We start from the raw sequence: 18,176 nt of genomic DNA, 5'->3' as shown, positions 1-18,176 counted from the left end.
TTCTCAATGGCTTCATACAGGAGGAGGTGTACATTGAGCAGCCACAGGGCTTTGAGGTGCATGGGAAGGAGTCCCATGTGTGCAGATTGAAGAAGGCCCTTTATGGCCTGAAGCAAGCTCCCAGAGCTTGGTACTCCAGGATAGATGCATACTTGCAGGGGATGGGTTTCACAAAGAGTGAGGCAGATCCGAACCTTTACTTTATTGTGATTGGTGAGGAGCCTCTCATTCTGGTGCTGTATGTGGATGACTTGATCATTACAGGTGCAGAGAGACTCATAGAGCACTGCAAGAGAGATCTTGCAGCGGAGTTTGAGATGAAGGACATCGGCTTGATGCATTACTTTTTGGGTTTGGAGGTGTGGCAGGAGGAGGGGCATTTCTTCCTGGGGCAGGGGAAGTATATTGTGGACATCCTTAGCAGATTCCACATGGAGGATTGTAGACCCATGTCGACACCGATGATCACCAACTGGAAGAAGCTTCATGCTTCGGATTCCGAGTTGGTGGATCCCACATTGTACAGGCAGCTGATTGGTTCCTTGATGTATTTGGTCAACACCAGACCAGATATCTGTTTTGCAGTCAACACGATGAGTCAGTTTATGTGTGAACCTAGGAAGGTTCACTGGGTGGCTGCAAAACACATTTTGCGGTACTTGCAGGGGACAGTGGATTATGGTCTGGACTACAGGCAGGGAGATGGAGTGAGATTGGCAGGATACACTGATTCTGATTGGGCAGGTTGTGCTTCTGATAGGAAGAGCACTTCAGGGTGTTGTTTTGGGTTGGGTTCAGCAGTAGTGTCATGGTTCAGCCGGAAGCAGCAGTCAGTAGCACTGAGTTCAGCGGAAGCAGAGTATATGGCAGCCAGTCTAGCTAGTTGTGAGGCCATCTGGCTTCGCAAGATGTTGTTTGGCTTATTTGGTCAGCCGTTGAGACCTTCAGTGATTTACTGTGATAATCAGAGTTGCATTAAACTCACGGAGAATCCAGTATTTCATGACAGGTCAAAGCATATCGGGATCAGATATCATTTCATCAGAGACCATGTTCAGAAGGGAGCTGTAAAGCTTGAGTATATTTCCACTGATGAGCAGGTTGCAGATATTCTTACCAAAGCCTTACCACGGGGCAAGCATGTCTACTTCAGAGACAAGATGGGTGTGGTGAGGAACACCTTCCTCGGTAAGAGGGAGTGTTGAAATTTGGTACCGGAGGACAGGTGGTTCCCTAAGGCTTTGATCTTTGGCCTAGGGAAAAGTGTCCAAAAGAATTTAATTTTTCTCCTAAAGTAACTTTATAATTTTTATAAAGTTAAATCTAATTTGAAAGTGACTTTAAGTGATAAAGTTACTAAGTCTAATTTTAAAGTGACTTTATAAAGTCAATGAAAAATTAGAAAGGAAAAGTGACTTTGGAAATAAATGACTAAGTGGGTCTTTATTAAAGTGGGGTGAATTAAAAAATAGAAAGTGAGATTTAAATGAGCATTTAATCTCAGCCATTGATCTAAATCTATTTCAGCCATTGGATTTAGGGATCACCCAAAAGTCATTTAGGGTTGGGTTAAGGGAGGAAAAGGAGGAAAAGATCATTCATTCTTTCATGAGCAGATTGGGAGAAGGAGAGCAAGAGAGCAAGGGAGATTTCTGGACAAGGAGGAGAAAGAGGCAGCAGTTTGGCACACACACCAAGGCAGCATTTCAGCAAATCTGAACAGCATAAAGAACAAGCAGAAAAAGGCAGTTTTTGTGAGCAAAATAGTGGAAAAAATTATTTTTCAGCACGAATATCGAGGAGGCGATTTTCTGCACTTTTCCCGAGGGCTGTCCGTACAAGTCCGTACGGCCGTCCGTACAGTCCGTACAGTCCGTACGGTCCGTACATCCGTACGTCCGTACAGTCCGTACATCCGTACGGTCCGTACAGCTCTTCCAGCAGTTTTCAGATTGTCGTTTGGGCTGAAAACAGATAAGTTTTGCTTGCTGGAAAAATTTCTGTTTTGCTGATTTTTTTGCTGAAAATATTTTCTCTGTAAAAGGCATTTTCCAGAAATAAAGAAGAGCTCTCAAACTGGTTTTCCCCAAGAGTTGTAGGGGGTTTTTCCAGGGTCAAGTTGACCAAAAATCACTGAGTTTAAATGTGTTTTTATGGCTGTTTTAATTGCTGATTTTTTATTTCTGCAATTTCCAGCACTCTGAAAAATTTCCAGAATTTGTGTTTTCAGCAATATTTATTTTTTCAGTCTGTTAAATGTATGGCTATGGGAATGGGCATTTAACTATATGGGAGAAATAAGGTGAAACTGAAAACCGGGGTGGGAAACAGAAAATTTTACAAGCCACGGATCAAGTGTCGGTAATACCGAGGAGAGAATGAACCGTCGGATCACTACATATCGTGACCGTCGGATTGTAAGTTACAAAATGTACAACGGTAAAGAAACACACTTTACCTAACTCTATACCTAACTCTAAACTAGACCAAGTTGTACTTAACTATTTCCTATGTGTCGGAATATCCTAACAAATATTAAGGCCAAGGTAAAAACTCTTCCCATATTACATCTCGCTGATGATAATGCATTTAAAATTGTTGAAACAGATGCAAGTAATATTGGATGGGGAGGAGTCTTAAAACAAAGAATTGGTGACTCTGAACAAATTGTTCAGTATGCATCTGGGACTTGGAATCCAGCTGAGCAGAATTATTCCACAATAGAGAAAGAAGTCAAGGCTGCATGGAACTGCATCAGCAAATTTGATGTCTACTTAATAAATAAACAGTTCTTATTAAGAACTGATGCTTCAGCACTTCATAAAGTTTTAACAAAGGACATCAAAAAGCTCGGAGAAGCAAAGTTTGCCAGATGGCAAGCACTCTTTGCTAACTTTGACTTCCAGGTCGAAAATATAAAAGGAGAATAAAATAGTCTTCCGGATTTTCTTAGCAGAGAATACATCCAGCCCCAGGATCACATTATGATCATAGTCACCGAATGGGACCAGGTTTCCCCACATTGGGGTTTGTCCCTGGCTGGTGCCACATCTTAAGTCCTCTTGTCTTGGCTTGTCTTCTATTGTTTATGTTAATGTTCTATTTGCACTTTACTATCATGCTAATGTGATTATTAAATCTGAATATTGTCATTGGGCTAATATGAAAAATTGAAGTAAATTTCTCTAAGCATAGAACATACCTAAATTTAACATGGTATCAAAGCTGAGGTGAAGACAAAGCCCAAGCAAGAGTGAAAGAGCAATCACTGAAGACAGTTGGACAAGGTCAAAGGCTCAATGGGTTCCTCATCCCACTTCCCGGCTGAAGATAAGCTCCGTGAAAAGTTTGACTATCACGGATGGAAGATGTCTCTAGATCTGACATTGGAAGAGCAAGAAGTGTTGGATTATGTGAAGGGTAAAATCCCTGAGCCTCCATCAAATGCACCAGCTGCTACAAAGAACAAGTACACTAAGGGTGAAGTCAAAGCAAAGAAGATTATCAGAGATTCCATTGACAAGCGTCTGGTGGCCTACATCTCCGATTTGAACACCTCCAAGGAAATCTACGATAGATTGGTAAGCATGTTCAAGGTTAATGATGCAAATCAAATTTTGTTCCTCAAAAATAAGCTGAAGGATATTAAGAAGGGCAAGGACGAGGATATTCAATCCTACTTCTTAAGGATGACCGAGATCAAGAATGATCTTCTATTAATTGGAGAAATCATATCTGACTGGGAACTTACTATCATTACCCTTGGAGGACTCCTACCCAAGTGGTATATATTTAGAACCACTATTCTCAATAATGATCGAATTCCAGGGTTTGAAGAATTGATGTCGAGATGCATTCAAGAAGAAACCATGATGGCGGAGCAGGAAATGCCTTATAATAGAGGCAACCCTACTGCTTTCTCTGCTCATGCCAAAAGGAGAAATAATGCAAGGTTTAAAGGTCATTTCAACAGAAAGCCCAGATCTAAGGGTGGAAGGAAAGGAAGATGCTTTGCTTGCAATAAATTTGGCCACTATGCAAGGGAGTGTCCAAATAGAAGGGACACATCACATGATGATGATCATAATCATTCCAGGGGCAACTTCAATAACTTCAATGATCGAAGGAATGACAGGTACAATGGCAAAGGAAAAAGGAATGCAGGACATCAAGGTAATGGTCGACCCTCCAAGAAAGCAAGGAACTCTAGGTATGAAGAATCAAATGTTGTTTCTAATAAGCAAAAGGAGTATTATCTTATATCGGCCCTCTCCTCTACCTCTTCTCCGGATACTTTGGGAAATTGGCTTATTGATAGTGGTGCTTCAAGGCACTTCACCGGATACAAGGAAGCACTCTCTAATCTGATAGAGAAGGAAACAAACTTGGAGATTATTCTTGGAGACGATGCCACCTATCCCGTAAAGGGTGTAGGGAATGTTACCCTTCAATTGAATCAGGGTAACATGATTCATTTACAAGAAGTTCTTTATGTACCTGATCTCAAGAAGAACCTAGTGTCCATTTCGGAAATGGAAGACAAAGGTTACAAGGTGGCATTCATCGATGGAAAGGTACGTGTTTGGAAAAGGAATTTTAAAGATGCTTTTACTCTTGGGTTCAGGGTTGGCAATTTGTATCAAGTTGCAGGAGGTCCATTGGGGTTCATGTTTGATCTATGGGATCGGAGGTTTGACCACCTTCATTGTAAAGCCCTTCCCGATGTGAGACAGATGGTGACAGGGATGCCTGAATTCAAAGAAGAGCATGAAGGTACATGTCCGAGATGTACTGAAGAAAAACTTACAAGGGGACATTTCCCCTCATGTAATAGCAAGACCACAGATGTGGAACAACCCGAGGGGTTTGAGATTCATGTTCGGGAATCTCATGTATGCAAGTTGAAGAAATCTCTCTATGGCTTGAAGCAAGCACCCCGGGCTTGGTATGAGAGGATTGATAGCTATCTGATGAAGTTGAGATTCACTAGGAGTGAAGCCGATCCAAACCTTTGCTTGAAGGTTGTGGATGATAGACCTCTCATACTAGTACCCTGTGAAGACGACCTCTTTCTAGCAGGTATAGACCCTCTCATTTGCAAAAGTAAGAGGGAGTTGGATTCCAAATTTGGAATGGTGGACTGCAAGCCCGTGACTACCCCAATGGAGCTTAACTTTAAGAAGTTATGTGGTAGTGCTACTGGACCTGATTTGGAGAGACCTCTGAGTTTCGTCAACTCATAATAGCATTGATGTTCTTGGTGAACTCTCGTTCGGATATATGTTTTGCAATTAGCATGTTGAGCTCATATATGGTTGAGCCTCACTGGATTGGTGCCAAGAATCTTTTGAGATATCTTCAGGGCACAATCTCTCATGGACTGAGATACACTGCCGGAAATGTGAGGTTGCATAGTTACTCTAATGTTGATTGGGCAAGCAGTGTGGAGGATCGTAAGAGCACTTCTGGGTGTCGATTCTCTTTGGGTTCTGCTTCGATATCCTGGATGAGCATGAAGCAGAAGTCGGTTGCTTTAAGCACCATTGAGGCCAAATACATAGTTGCAAGTATGACCTCGTGTGAAGTTGTTTGGCTGAAGAAGCTCTTCAGTGAATTGTTTGGACACGTGTTGGATACCACTGTGATCTGCTGTGGCAACCAGAGTGGGATTTGATTGTTGAGGAATCTTGTGTTCTAAGATCGCTCCGAGCATATAGACATCAGGTACCACTTTATTTGGGATATGGTATAACAAGGAGCAAGAAGGATCCAACACATTGGCACTGATGTGCAGATCGCTGATATTCTGACGTAGCCGCTGGCAAAGGTCAAATTTGTGACTTTCCGAAAACGACTTGAATTTGTGGAGAGACCCTCACTTGAGGTTCCTGTATGATATGGACATTGAGCTATGGGAGCTCCAGGGGGCTTTGGGGTACTTCTTGGAGCGATGAGCAACCATAGGGTGAGTGGTTCAACCTTCCCCCAATGGTTTGCTATGTAGGCAGGATGAGTAGTTCATCCTTCTCCTACTGAGACAAAATCATAGGGTGATTGGTTCAGCCTTCCCCTAGTGATTTGTTGTAGGGTGAATGGTTCAGCCTTCCACTAGGATACCCCTAGCGACATGTAGGCAGGATGAGTGGTTCAACCTTCTCCTGCTGAGACATCATATCCATGCATTCTAGGACTCATGGAAAGTACCTCTCATCTGGCCAATGAGCAGGGAAATGAGGATAAGGACCATAGTACAGCCGATGGACGCATCGTGTACTATCGTACTCCCTATGCTAGGATGATATTGATCTGGGATCAATTGGAACTGACTTCGAGTCAATAAGAGTGGTATAGACACTCTTTTTATTTGAAACTGATTTCAAATCAGTAAGAGTGGTATGATACATTCTCTTTATATGGGATTGACTTCGGGTCAATAGAAAATGGTATGATACATTCTCGATCACTTCTTCTTCTTCATAGTTCAGCAGAGCAGTGCAGGGCATTGCATTGATGGTAGAGAGTACAGACTAGCAGATGGATTGGCAGATGGATTAGCAGATGGAGTTCTCCCTATTTGAGAGGGAGTGTTAAATTGGCAACTAGGGCCAAACTCCATGTGGGTCCTCTTATTTATGGCAACTGATATTTTTCTTGGATTCCTCTCATCGAGAGGTGTAGGATTGATCTAAAGATCATCCGATTCCGACATGTATTCATGGAGATATGAATTTATTTGTGTTATGTGACAATTCGTCAAGGTCGGCCAACAACCAAATTAACCCCAACTTATCTCAACATTGCACTATAAATAGAGGTGGCTTACAAGTCATTTTAGACACACATCTCTTGTGATCTCTCTCCACTTGTTTGGGTTTTGGTGGTAGGAGAGATCTAAAGGAGAATACGCTGCCCTAGAGGAGATCTAGCCCTAGCCCTAGACGCAGTCAAAAGAGAAGGCTCTTCGCAATCAAGGAGGGAGCTCTATCCGCAGTTCTAAAGTGACCTAGCCGCAGTCCTAGGAGGATACACCTCTACACAGTCAAGAAGGGTTTCATATGCCGCAAGAGGAGGCACTTATACACAGTTGAGATGAAGTCTAAAACATTGTCGTAATGGATACCTATCCGCAATTAAGAAAAGGAGAATACGTTGTCTCAATGTGCCTTAAACACAATCAATGAAGGATGCCCTAGCCGCAGTGAAAAGAGAAACTTAGCCGCAGTAGAAGGAGATCACTAGCAGCAGTTAAGGAAGAGATATAGCCGCAGTGGAAGGGAGTTTTAGCCGCATTCAAAGGAGGCCTATATCCACAGCCAAAAGAGCCTAAGCTGCAACAAGAAGAAGACTAGTCAGCGTGGACATTTAAGGGTTGTTTCAGGCGTCCAATTAGAGGGTAGAACTACTAGTTGGTAGGCCAAGGCATTGTTCTTAAAGGCCGAGGCTAGCAGGTTTGATTGAGCACTTACTGGAGGGTTAACAGTCACTCTAATAAGTTGCCACAGGGTTGTTCTAAGGGCTATTGGTTGCCATTGTAATAAGAGGAGGGCATAGCCATTGTTCAGACATTGGTAAGGGCTAGAAGGCTGCTTTGAATAGTAAAGGGGACAGCCTTCCCTTGAAGAACAATTGCAAGACAAATCTAGGCAGATTTTGAGACTATTAGGAGACAGTACTTTGGACCTTATTCAGGCCCAGTCTTGCTGAGCTAGGCCACAGGCCATAGCCAGCAACATGATATTAGAAGGACTGCATTGAGGTTGATTCAACCAGCAAGGAGCAGCATGGTGGTGTAAGGGTCTCACCTTGGAGAACCTTATTCTAGAAGCTTGATATGCTGCAATCAGTTGAAGATTGAGGGCTGCTCTATCAGTATTCCGAGCTGCAGTCCTTGGTGCCAGGAGTATAACTCCATTGTGTCATCTTCATGGTGAAGATCTTTTATTTGGCAAATCAATATTGACTTTGAATCATTGTACTCTATCTCTCTCTCTCTCTGTTGAACTATTGAAGACTAAAGAAGATTTGGTCAAGGGTTTCCCCACATTGGGGTTTGTCCCTGGTTGGTGCCACATCTTGTGTCCTCTTGTCTTGGCTTGTCTTCTGCTTTTTATGTTTATGTTTTATCTGCACTTTACTATCATGCTGATGTGATTGCTAAATCTAAATATTGTCATTGGGCTAATTTGAAAAATTGAAGTAAATTGCTCTGAGCATAGAACATACCTAAATTTAACATAATATAATCAAGTTTAGGTTACAAGGCCATGTTTCTTAATGAGAAGTTAGGAGCAGAATGGTCATGGAAGCCCTTATAAAAAATCAAGGCTTCAATAAAATCCAGAATATTGTTGTGGGCGATTCTAAATAACGAGGTAACTACATGAAAGGTACTTGAAAGGAGGTCCTGGCAAGGACCAGGTCTTTGTAGAAAAGATGAAGAGTAACCAATTATTTGTTAATGGACTGCCCATTTACAAAGGATGTTCTCTCTCTGACAGGTGGTATAGATAAGTGAGAAGGTCCTTCCTCAATGGATCTCTGAAAAGTTGGATGGAAAACTCAAGATCAATGAATCATAAAGGTCTTCTCTGCATTGTCTCTTGGTCAACGTGGATCACCAGAAATGAGATTTTATTTCAAGATAAACCTTACACTCTCCTAAGAGTGGGGGAGTGTTTCACAAAATAATATACTTGCCTCCATGCAAAAGAAATCAGACCCCCAGTAATTGACAAAGCCAAAATCTAGGACTTCTTTGATTGAGCCAGCCTGGCCATTCCTAACCCTCAAGAGTAGGAATTCTATATCTCACTGAAAGTTTCTACATCAACCTTAAACTAGGACTAGGAAGGGGAACAAATAATTGGGCAAAGCTATATGCACTTTTAAATCTGGTGAAGTTAGCTATGAAAAATGGTCTAGATGCAGCTTTTTTGGGACTCCAATCTTGTGATAGATCATATAGAATGATTCGACGGATCCTTACAATCTACAGAACATCACTCTGAGGCCCCTCCTTTATCAGCTATTGACAGTGGCAGTGTTGGAATTTCTAAGTCTAACCCGTTAGAAATTCTTCATGTACTATCTGGTTTATTTCACCTACTTGTTTAATTACTTAACAAGTTATTTACCATGTAAATACTGATAATAAACATAAGTACAGTATCAACATCTACAGATCATCAATTGAAAGAAAACAAGCACGCAAGTGACACCTTTATTTTGGACCAATGTCTCCGAAAAAATCCAATGCAGGAAAACCAGTGCAGCTATTCAGAGGGTTATATTATTATGCAGTTTATCTGAGTACAACTGGGTGCCTAAACTAGCTAACCCGACAGTGAAAAATATACAGCAGCAATACCTCTATATTCGGAAATAGGTATTCAAAAAATTTGTCCCACGAAACCCTCTCTAGCACAACAAAAGCTCAACGCTAGCCTTTCTGGCCACTGCGTCAGCCTCCTGCTGACCTGCGTCAACCCCAAGACCCTCTGCATCAGCCTTCTGAGGCACTGCGCAACCTCTGGGAGCCTCTACGTCACTCCCTCTGCCCTTTGCGTGGATGACACAGTCTCTCTGGGCTCTACGCTGCCTCTGTTGGGCTTTGCGTAGCCTGGACTGGCTGCTACTCTCGCTCTCTCCGCTTTTGTGTTGGTCTCCCAGTATTGTCCCTGCTTCTTTGCCTCATACTCACTACCCTTCGCTGCTGATCATTGATTCAACTTTGCTTAGCAACCCCGCTCTAGCAAAATGAATGACTGATCACTCTAGTGTGTTCTCCAACTGACCCTCAAGCCTCTTCTTATACTTTTCTCGTTGGTCCATCAACAGCGGAAATTAAATCTCTAATCAACGGCTAAGATTAGATTTGGCTTGATCCATGACTTTTGGAACCTTTCTAACCCAGTTTTATATTAATACCCATTAATATTTTATTTTTCCTAAGTTTAGACTTAGGAACTCCATTAAAAATATTAATTTTAATATCTCCCAAACCAGTGAGAATCTGTCCAAACCATTTTTGGGTCTTGGAGATCTCATGTGCTTTAGCCTCTCTACAAATTTTCATGGCTAGAGCACATCCGATGCTACCCCAAATCAACAGGCAGCACAGTTTAAAGACATTTATTTTGTCCATGCAAGAAGAAAGTTCAATAGAATTGTTGATAAGCTCTCTAAGAAAGCTGTGCTAGGTCAGCTAGGTATGTTTCATACTGAAGATCATAAGGAGAACAAGGAGCATCTTCCCATGCCTTTATTCAATATCTCCCTGTCAGCTCTCAATCAGCTTATGAATGGAAAATTGAACTATTTATGGTTGATAGGAGAACAAGATGAAGAGGATATCTGAATCCTTGAAGAAGGGTGCTGTTCATTTTATTTTTGGAAGTCAGATTTGAGGCTACTGCCTTCACACTTTTTTGCTGTAAATATTTGTAACCAGTGATTTTATGCCCATACATTGACTGTACCCAGATGCAATGCTATAAGCATACCTTGGATTAGTGTAGGCTCTCTCTAGAGTCTAGACCATTTTCCTTTTTATGCCTGGTCTCGAGTCTTGACACCTTCAAAATGTAATTTTTCTTCTCCTTTTGAACATAGAAGTTATGAATCTTTCCATTCAAAAGAAAAACAAAGGGCCATTTCCCAAGGTTCTCAAACCTTTTTTGATCTCAGACTTTTCACTTTTGTGACCCATATTGATTCTTTGAAATTGGCTTTTGGATTAATCACATCAACAATATTTGTTGGTCGACATTTTGAACCCTCATCCTCAGGACCAAGATTATGTTAACCAATTATGTTAAGAATAAGTCAAAAATAAATTTGACAAAAATCACTGCTTTTTCTCTCAATGCTTGAAGTACTTGGCAATCTACTTTTATGATTTCATCGGAAATTTATTGGAAACTAATTAAGGCCATTCGTTCAACAATATAGGGTCGATGAGAAATGGCCCTAAGAGATACATCTGTCCATAATAGAATATACAGGTATTTTAACTGGTGATTTTTCACTTCAGTGAATCATGGCAGTTCAAATTGAAACAAATCTTACCAAACAGAAAGGGGATCCATTGTTAAGAGGAGTCAAGCAGCAGCAGGAGATCCAGCAGATGGGCCATCATGAAGAATTATGCTCTTCAACTAGGATTTTTATGAGAGCTGGGTTACAGGAGTTGCTTCATGGCATGTTGACAGATAGCAACACTATTGAATTGGGCAACCTTGAGATGAAGCAGCAAATTGTTGCCAAAGCTTTCAGTCAGCGTGTTTGGGATTCTGGTATTGAATGGATATTGCTTGAGGACAAGCAAAATTTGGGATGTTGGGAAGTTCTGACTCTTAGAAGCAAAGGAAGATTGAGTCTCAGCCTATCTAGATCCCATAAGCTATTGACAGGAAGAATAAGGGGTCATCATAATAAAATAGATGATAATTAAATAAAAGGGGTAAAAAGTCACTTTCAGGGAAATTAAGTGACCCACAGTATTACCCATGGTATTCAAAGGAGGGAATTATTATGAAAAGGGAGAAGTCGATTGAAGGAATATCAGAGGAGAATTATTGAGAAATTGTTAAGGAGCTCTAGGAGCTGCCAAGTAAAAAGGGGAAACCCTGATATTTACTAGCTTCGGTATTGAGAGACATACCCTAGTTGTAGTTCATTGGCTTCAAGGTTGGAAGACACTCCCTAGTCAATTATTTCATTGGCATTGGTTTCAATGGCCACAAGCTACCCTAGCCAAATTATTTTGGTGGACACTGCATCTACAGGAGCAGAATTGGTGGCAGGTTGCAATCAGCATCAAGAAGATCAAATTCTTAAGGGGACGAGTGGATCATCTAGCAAGGAAGGTTGATTCTCTATTTGATGATGCCATGTTGATCATATTTTCCAGCAATCGAAGTCAATGAATTAAAGGGGCCGAAATCGTTGATTAAATGAGGCCAAGTTTATTCAGTTCTGGAGCTTAGTTCATCAAACACAATTCATCCTTGAAGGAAATCTGACTTGCTAACAAGGATCGATTTGAAGTTGAACCCTGTCAAGAAGCCGATTTCACGTAATCCTAAAGGGCTGCGTTGCATCTGCAGGGGACCAAAATATTTCCCAAAATCAGGGTAGAGTTCACTGCCATTGTTGCGGCCACAGCGTGTTGTTTGTTGGAGAACGGGATTCTTCTGCTTACTGGGTCGTATTACCCACTCCCGAGCCAACTCAAAGACTGGAAATCGAGGGCCAAACACTCAGGTTTCACTGCCATTTGTTGGAGCCACAGCACGTTGTTTGATTGGAAACGGAATTCTTCAGTTTACTGAGTCGTATTTCCCTCTCCCGAGCCAAATCAAAGACTTGAAATTGAGGAGCCGAAACACTAAGGAACCACTCAGGGCATGGGAACCGTAATGCCACAATTTTCCAGTTGCAGGAGGATAAATTAATCTCTGAATTTTAAAGCCGAGCTGTCTGTGCATTTGGGCTGACTTAAGGGGCTGTGCGTGACAATATCTTCGCTGCCCTGTTTGACCAAGTACCCAGTGAAAAGGATGTACGGGTTCTGCAAATTTTGACTAGCAATATTCTGAAGCATATGACCAGGTTACTTCTCAAAAACTAATTTGTAAAATTCGTTTTGAGTAATAAAATTGGAATTGCAGTATTCGTTTCTGAGGTTCACATATTTTAATTCAATTGCTGGTATGTTTCCCTTCATAAGTTTTGTGTATGGATTTATGGAGATTTGAGATTAAATTCTCATATTTAATTTTTCTAAAATAAACCCCTAGAAAATATTGCAAATTAAACCAGGGAAATTACAGGCTTTTGAAACAAGGGTATTAAATGATATTACTGGGCAGATTGCAGGTATTTAGTATAATTTACTGCTACTATTGCAGATTGTCATTACACAAACTCGTATTGCCCTTGTCTTGGAGAAATTTAGGAGACCTCTGACGGCATTATGAACCGAGTTGGTGTTGCCCATCCATCAGAGTGCCCTTTCAGTGGAGAAGCTGTGTTAGCATGAACACACCACTTCACATTGTTGCATATGCACTGATACTAACTGGTATGTGAGGAAACCTGCGAAAGTGACTCCTAGGGGTGATTAGGATGTGAAAGAGATATTGAGAAAAGCTAATTCAAAGATGTTGAAAATTGAGAAGGGTAAGGATACTCTAGCAACAACTCATTCGTTTGCAGAACTCAATGACCCTTCAGCATGGTGGAAGGAAGAGAAGATCGACTTACCATAGCCTAGGAGAACCCAATTAGGTGGTGGAGGATGCATGGGAATGGCACTCCAGAGCTTGACCACCTTGATGATTGACTATTGTCATAGACTATGAGTTCCTCTGGCACTAAGAGGTACTGGTCCACATATATCAAGAAGAACAAAGTTTCCTCTAAGAGTGCGGAGAAGCAAATTGAGGCTTAGAGTACCTTGCATCTTCAATATCGATACAACTAAAACATTTGAAGGAACTAGAAACAAAATGAGATGTTGGTCCAGAGGAGGACACCCAAATTGGTAAGGGGAAGAAAGCAAAATTGTAACAGTGATTGGTTGGGGTACCATTGGACATCGTGGAGGAGACAGAGAGATACACTAATAATAATGGTGTTGTGCCTAATGATGCAAACGAACCACTGCAGTGCATGGCAGCAAAAGACCTAGCACAAGCCATTTAATACATGCACCTAGAGAGTACCCGGATGCAGGTGTCCTCGAGGTTCATTTAAGGCGGATTAACTCTCCGCCGGTAGCTATCCCTGCACCTGGCAATCTGGCGCAGCTCCCACAAACCCACCGCGATTGATATGAATGCCAAGGGGTACAGAATGATGGTTAAGCATTCGACAATGAATGCGCACCCAGTTCGAGAGCCCGCGCAGGTTGTTTTATCCATGGCTCGGCTTCTGGTTTCTGCTATCGCTCTCCTCGGCTCCTTCCATGTCCATCTGCTTTTTTTCCCGCACCCCTGTTTCGTTCTGGCCGCTTGGGGGTTCATCCGGAATCTGGTTTCGGCCTGGTTCGCCCACTCTCGGCCCTATTCTATCTGGTCCTGCTTAATACCCTTCCCAGGTCTCTCTGTTAGTTTGAAAATGGTGCGACGTCGTGGTGTTTCTCGCCGTGGAGGCACCAGTGGCAATCGTGGCCGCGCTTCTCAGTCTGCCCCCCAGAATATAGTTCCACTGGCCTCAACCTCCCCGTCCTCTCCGCCTTCTGATCATGGCAGGCCCTTCCCGCACAATTCCTTCCAAACCACCCATTTCAAATTTCACAGTAGGCTCAATAAACCCGTTCTGTCAGCCAGCATTACAGTGATCCTAGCTGAGGAGGAGGATAAGCCCAGCAACTCTGTTCATACCACTACGTCTTAGTCTCAGGACAATAGCGTTCTTCAGGGAGATGTGGCTGGTGTCGTGTTCAATGGTGACAATATGCAGGAAGAGGGGAATGCGCCTGAAGCTCCTCAGCCTCCAGTGGACTCTACACAGCGCAATTTGCCTGTGGTCGAGCCAAAGCACCCTCCCGATGGCATTCTGAATTTGGAAACTCCTCCAGGTGGCGGCGACATGGGAGATGAAGACAACGTTGTCGTCACGTGGATGGGCTCTCCTAGCCAGGTGGAAAGGGACGCTCTGGACTCTCAAAAACATGTTTGATGTATTCGGTACAATGCACATTGCTGGCAATCTCTCTTCTGGTCTTTTTATCTTTCTGTTATGCTTCTTCGGATAATGGTAATTCTGTTTTGTTTCAGCTCCTGGTTTGGTAATGATACTCGCCATTATAGTATTATGAATTGTATCAGGTCATGGCTCAGAAAGCTATTGTTTTTGTGAAATTTTATATATGGCTATCAAGGCAGAACGATTATCAGTAAAGCCATAGTCTTCGATAGTTTTGCAGTGATGATCACAGCTCTGGTTCACACTTTTGTCTGTAAGGGATTTGAAAAATATGTCTTAAGTTTTCTCAATCCCGAGATGGTTGTTATAGGGGTTTATCTTTATCAGGATATCTGGTTGAGGGATGGCTTCAGCCCCCTCTGAGGTCTTGACCTCTCTGTACATATATTTTTCTCTTTTTAATAGAAGTAGCCTCTACGCAGAAAAAAAATACATGCACCTAGAGAGTAGCTTGTTCATTTCCTTGTTGCTTTAAATTTCAATTTCTATATCCTCCATCATACATGATCATTGAATATTCGACATTTTGGCTTTATTGAAGACTTGAATAAAACATGATAAATATTGACATGGAATGTCATATGGCGTCTAGATGTTTCATTGAATATCATATGATATATGGATGCATAGCAACATGACAAACAAAAACAACTGAGAAATCTCTTTCTGAAAAATTTGCATGATAACCTCAGACAACAGAGAAAGATATCCTACAGCATTATAAAATCTGATGAGAGAAGAACTGGCTGTGATCAACAAAAAAATCCTCAGAGACCTCGATGTTCCATGGGGACGCAATCCCCAGCGATTAGGACACGTTCCTACGTCTTGTCTCAAGGATAGGGGAAAGGCCAAGGACATCCTCCACTGTCCCAAAAATGCAAGGGATGGCTCCCATGCATCTCCTGTCATCCTAAAAATAGAGGAAGCAGCTTCCCATGTACCCAGCATCCCGGGGATGGAAAGGCCGGTTGAGAACATCCCCTATTGCTCAAAAGCACAATGGCTGGCTCCGAAAAATCCTTGATCCTGCGTTGCCTTCTATCTAAATTGGGGCGGTCGAGACATCCCGGAACCCCCCCCATGGAATGCGCAGGCATCCCCAGCCAAGTGATAATTAACTAACATATGCATTCAAATGCATTCCAGATTTTCACCACCCAACTCGGCAAAGTCATGGGTGTATATTTATATAGTTTCCAGCAACATTGATCTTATTAGCAATGGGATTGAATGAGATTTCCTGAAATAGTAACAGAGACTGAAGAAAACATTACAGGGAAAGGATGAGAAAATTGAAAATACCATGATGGGCGTATGTATAAGCAATTCGCCAGGAGTAGATATGATCTCCAGGGCGAATATCATCCCGGCTGATCCTGTTGGACAACAACCCCATTGCTTCTTTTGCTTGCCTTGCACCGACCCGCTTCTTGCCTTCCGCAGATCCAGTATCAATAAACAATTGCCGTTTTAAATTTTCACAGCCATGGATCAACGATTAGATACCAATTTAATTTTCCAATGTGCACGTCAAGTACTATGGTGTCGTGGTGGGCCCGGACTCGCCGACAAAGACTACCCACTCTTCTGAATATCCCAGGGTTAATAATATCTTAGCCAGTGGTGATTGGGTCCCAGGGTTAATAATATCTTAGCCAGTGGTGATTGGGTTCAGTTGAAAATTTTAGGGATGAAATTTTGTAGATATTTTTATTTTTTTTTTATTTTTTTTGGGAGAAAAGGTATTGGTAAATTTAATTGAAAATTCGTTGTTTTTAATATATAATAAAATGCATCTCCAAAAATTTACCATTCACCTACATCTTATACATATGATTTTCCAAATTAGAATAATAGTTTACAATATTATATAAGAAAAATATTAAGTTTTTAAAAAATATTACTAATTTCCCAAATTAAAATAAATTAATATAATTAATTGAAAGTTTTGAAAAAATAATAGAAGTTTGAATTGTGAATTTCCCACAATCTACAATTTTTTTATGGTGTTAAAATTCATATATAGTCAAAAATCTAGTTTAAACAACACAAATCAAGATTTGATCAAAAAGATTTTGTTAGATTCCAGTTAAAAACTCCAAAATGTCTAATAGTTAGACAACTTCATATATAATTGTGACGATGATATTCAATTAAAATAGAGCCCATGGGGCAGGTCAATTGACAATCATCGTGTTATGAAGTATGATGTAACCATGAGATTCAAGGTTCAAATCACCGTGGGTCAACCCAACAACATTTGTGAATGGTGGGTAATGATAGGTTGTATCCCCATTACTAGTTTGACAACTAATTAAGATAAGTTTTCCTATGAACACACACATATATATATATATAGAAAAAAAAAGTTTATATAAAAGAAGTTTATATATATATAGTACATGGAACATAGAGTTTTATTTTACTTTTTAACCATGGTGAATTGGTAACTTGAGTAATCTCGGTGAGGCCCAAAATCAAATTTAGTGGTTGTCACTATAACACCAAGAGTATATCCAATAGCTTGTAAGCCAGATATACCAGGAATTTATGACTTAGCAAGAGTTAAGACTCCACGAGGGTGGGGGGCCTACTCCTTTTTTCTCAGTACGAAAAAAAACAACAAATCCACGAGGGTGGGGGGGCCTACTCCTTTTTTCTCAGTACGAAAAAAACAACAAATTTTCTATTAATAGAAATTGTTTACATATGTCAAATTAATCAAGCTCTTCTAGCATCTATCACCAAGATTGCCCAAATAGACTAATATGACCCATGCTTCCCACCGGGCAATTAGCATCTATCACCAAGATTGCCCAGATAGACTAATATGACCCATGCTTCCCACCAGGCAATTAATAAAAATAATCTTGTTTACAATATCACTATCATTTTTACAAAAAAAGTACCATCAATATATTATCCCCAGCTATATATTATATAAGGTAACTCTATGAGAAAAGCACCAATAGAGAATGCCTTTAGCCATATTAAGTATAGAAAAAAATTCCAGATCCATGATAACAATTGTTGAAGTAAGCCTTGTAATTGATCTCTCCAAGAAGATAACGATAGCCATCTTTTGATAGTGCATCTGCGATCCCATTTTGCTCTTGGTATATATGAGAAAAAGACAACCTATCAAATATTCTGATCAGATTTTTTATCCCGTGCATCCAAAAAAAAAGGATGGGAGGATTAAAAGTGGTCTCGCTCGCAACTCATTGAATGACCGCTATTGAGTCATCATATACATCCATATCCTTTATGGATAAATGGTTACCACAATATAAAACACCCCAAAGTGTTATAATCTTTGCCCTTGTGTTAGTGCCCAAACCAGTGAACAAGCTAAATGATAGAAGTGTCAAGAATTTATGACAATGAACGCACCACTCCCACATTTGTTCATATTAGAGGCCCCGTCGAAGAAACCCATTGGATATCGTTGTCCAATATTA

General features: G+C 41.1%; 1 protein-coding gene across 1 annotated transcript in view; it reads right to left on the bottom strand.

Annotated features, from left to right (window-relative positions):
* Window positions 1-16,216, bottom strand: part of LOC149219916 (protein LEAD-SENSITIVE 1-like) — a 99,899-nt gene extending 83,683 nt beyond the window's left edge. Inside the window, exon 1 of the mRNA XM_089384550.1 lies at window positions 16,018-16,216. Coding sequence (XP_089240676.1) covers window positions 16,018-16,111 — 94 coding nt within the window. The 5' untranslated portion in view covers window positions 16,112-16,216. The remainder of the gene's footprint in view (window positions 1-16,017) is intronic.
* Window positions 16,217-18,176: the final 1,960 nt, after the last annotated feature.

The sequence above is a fragment of the Pinus tabuliformis genome, chromosome Q (assembly GCF_031772625.1).
Source record: "Pinus tabuliformis cultivar Carrire ecotype Pingquan chromosome Q, CPIR1, whole genome shotgun sequence".
Lineage (NCBI taxonomy): Eukaryota > Viridiplantae > Streptophyta > Pinopsida > Pinales > Pinaceae > Pinus > Pinus tabuliformis.
The sequence above is the reverse complement of the archived record's forward strand: the minus strand, read 5'-3'. Positions and strand labels throughout refer to the sequence as shown.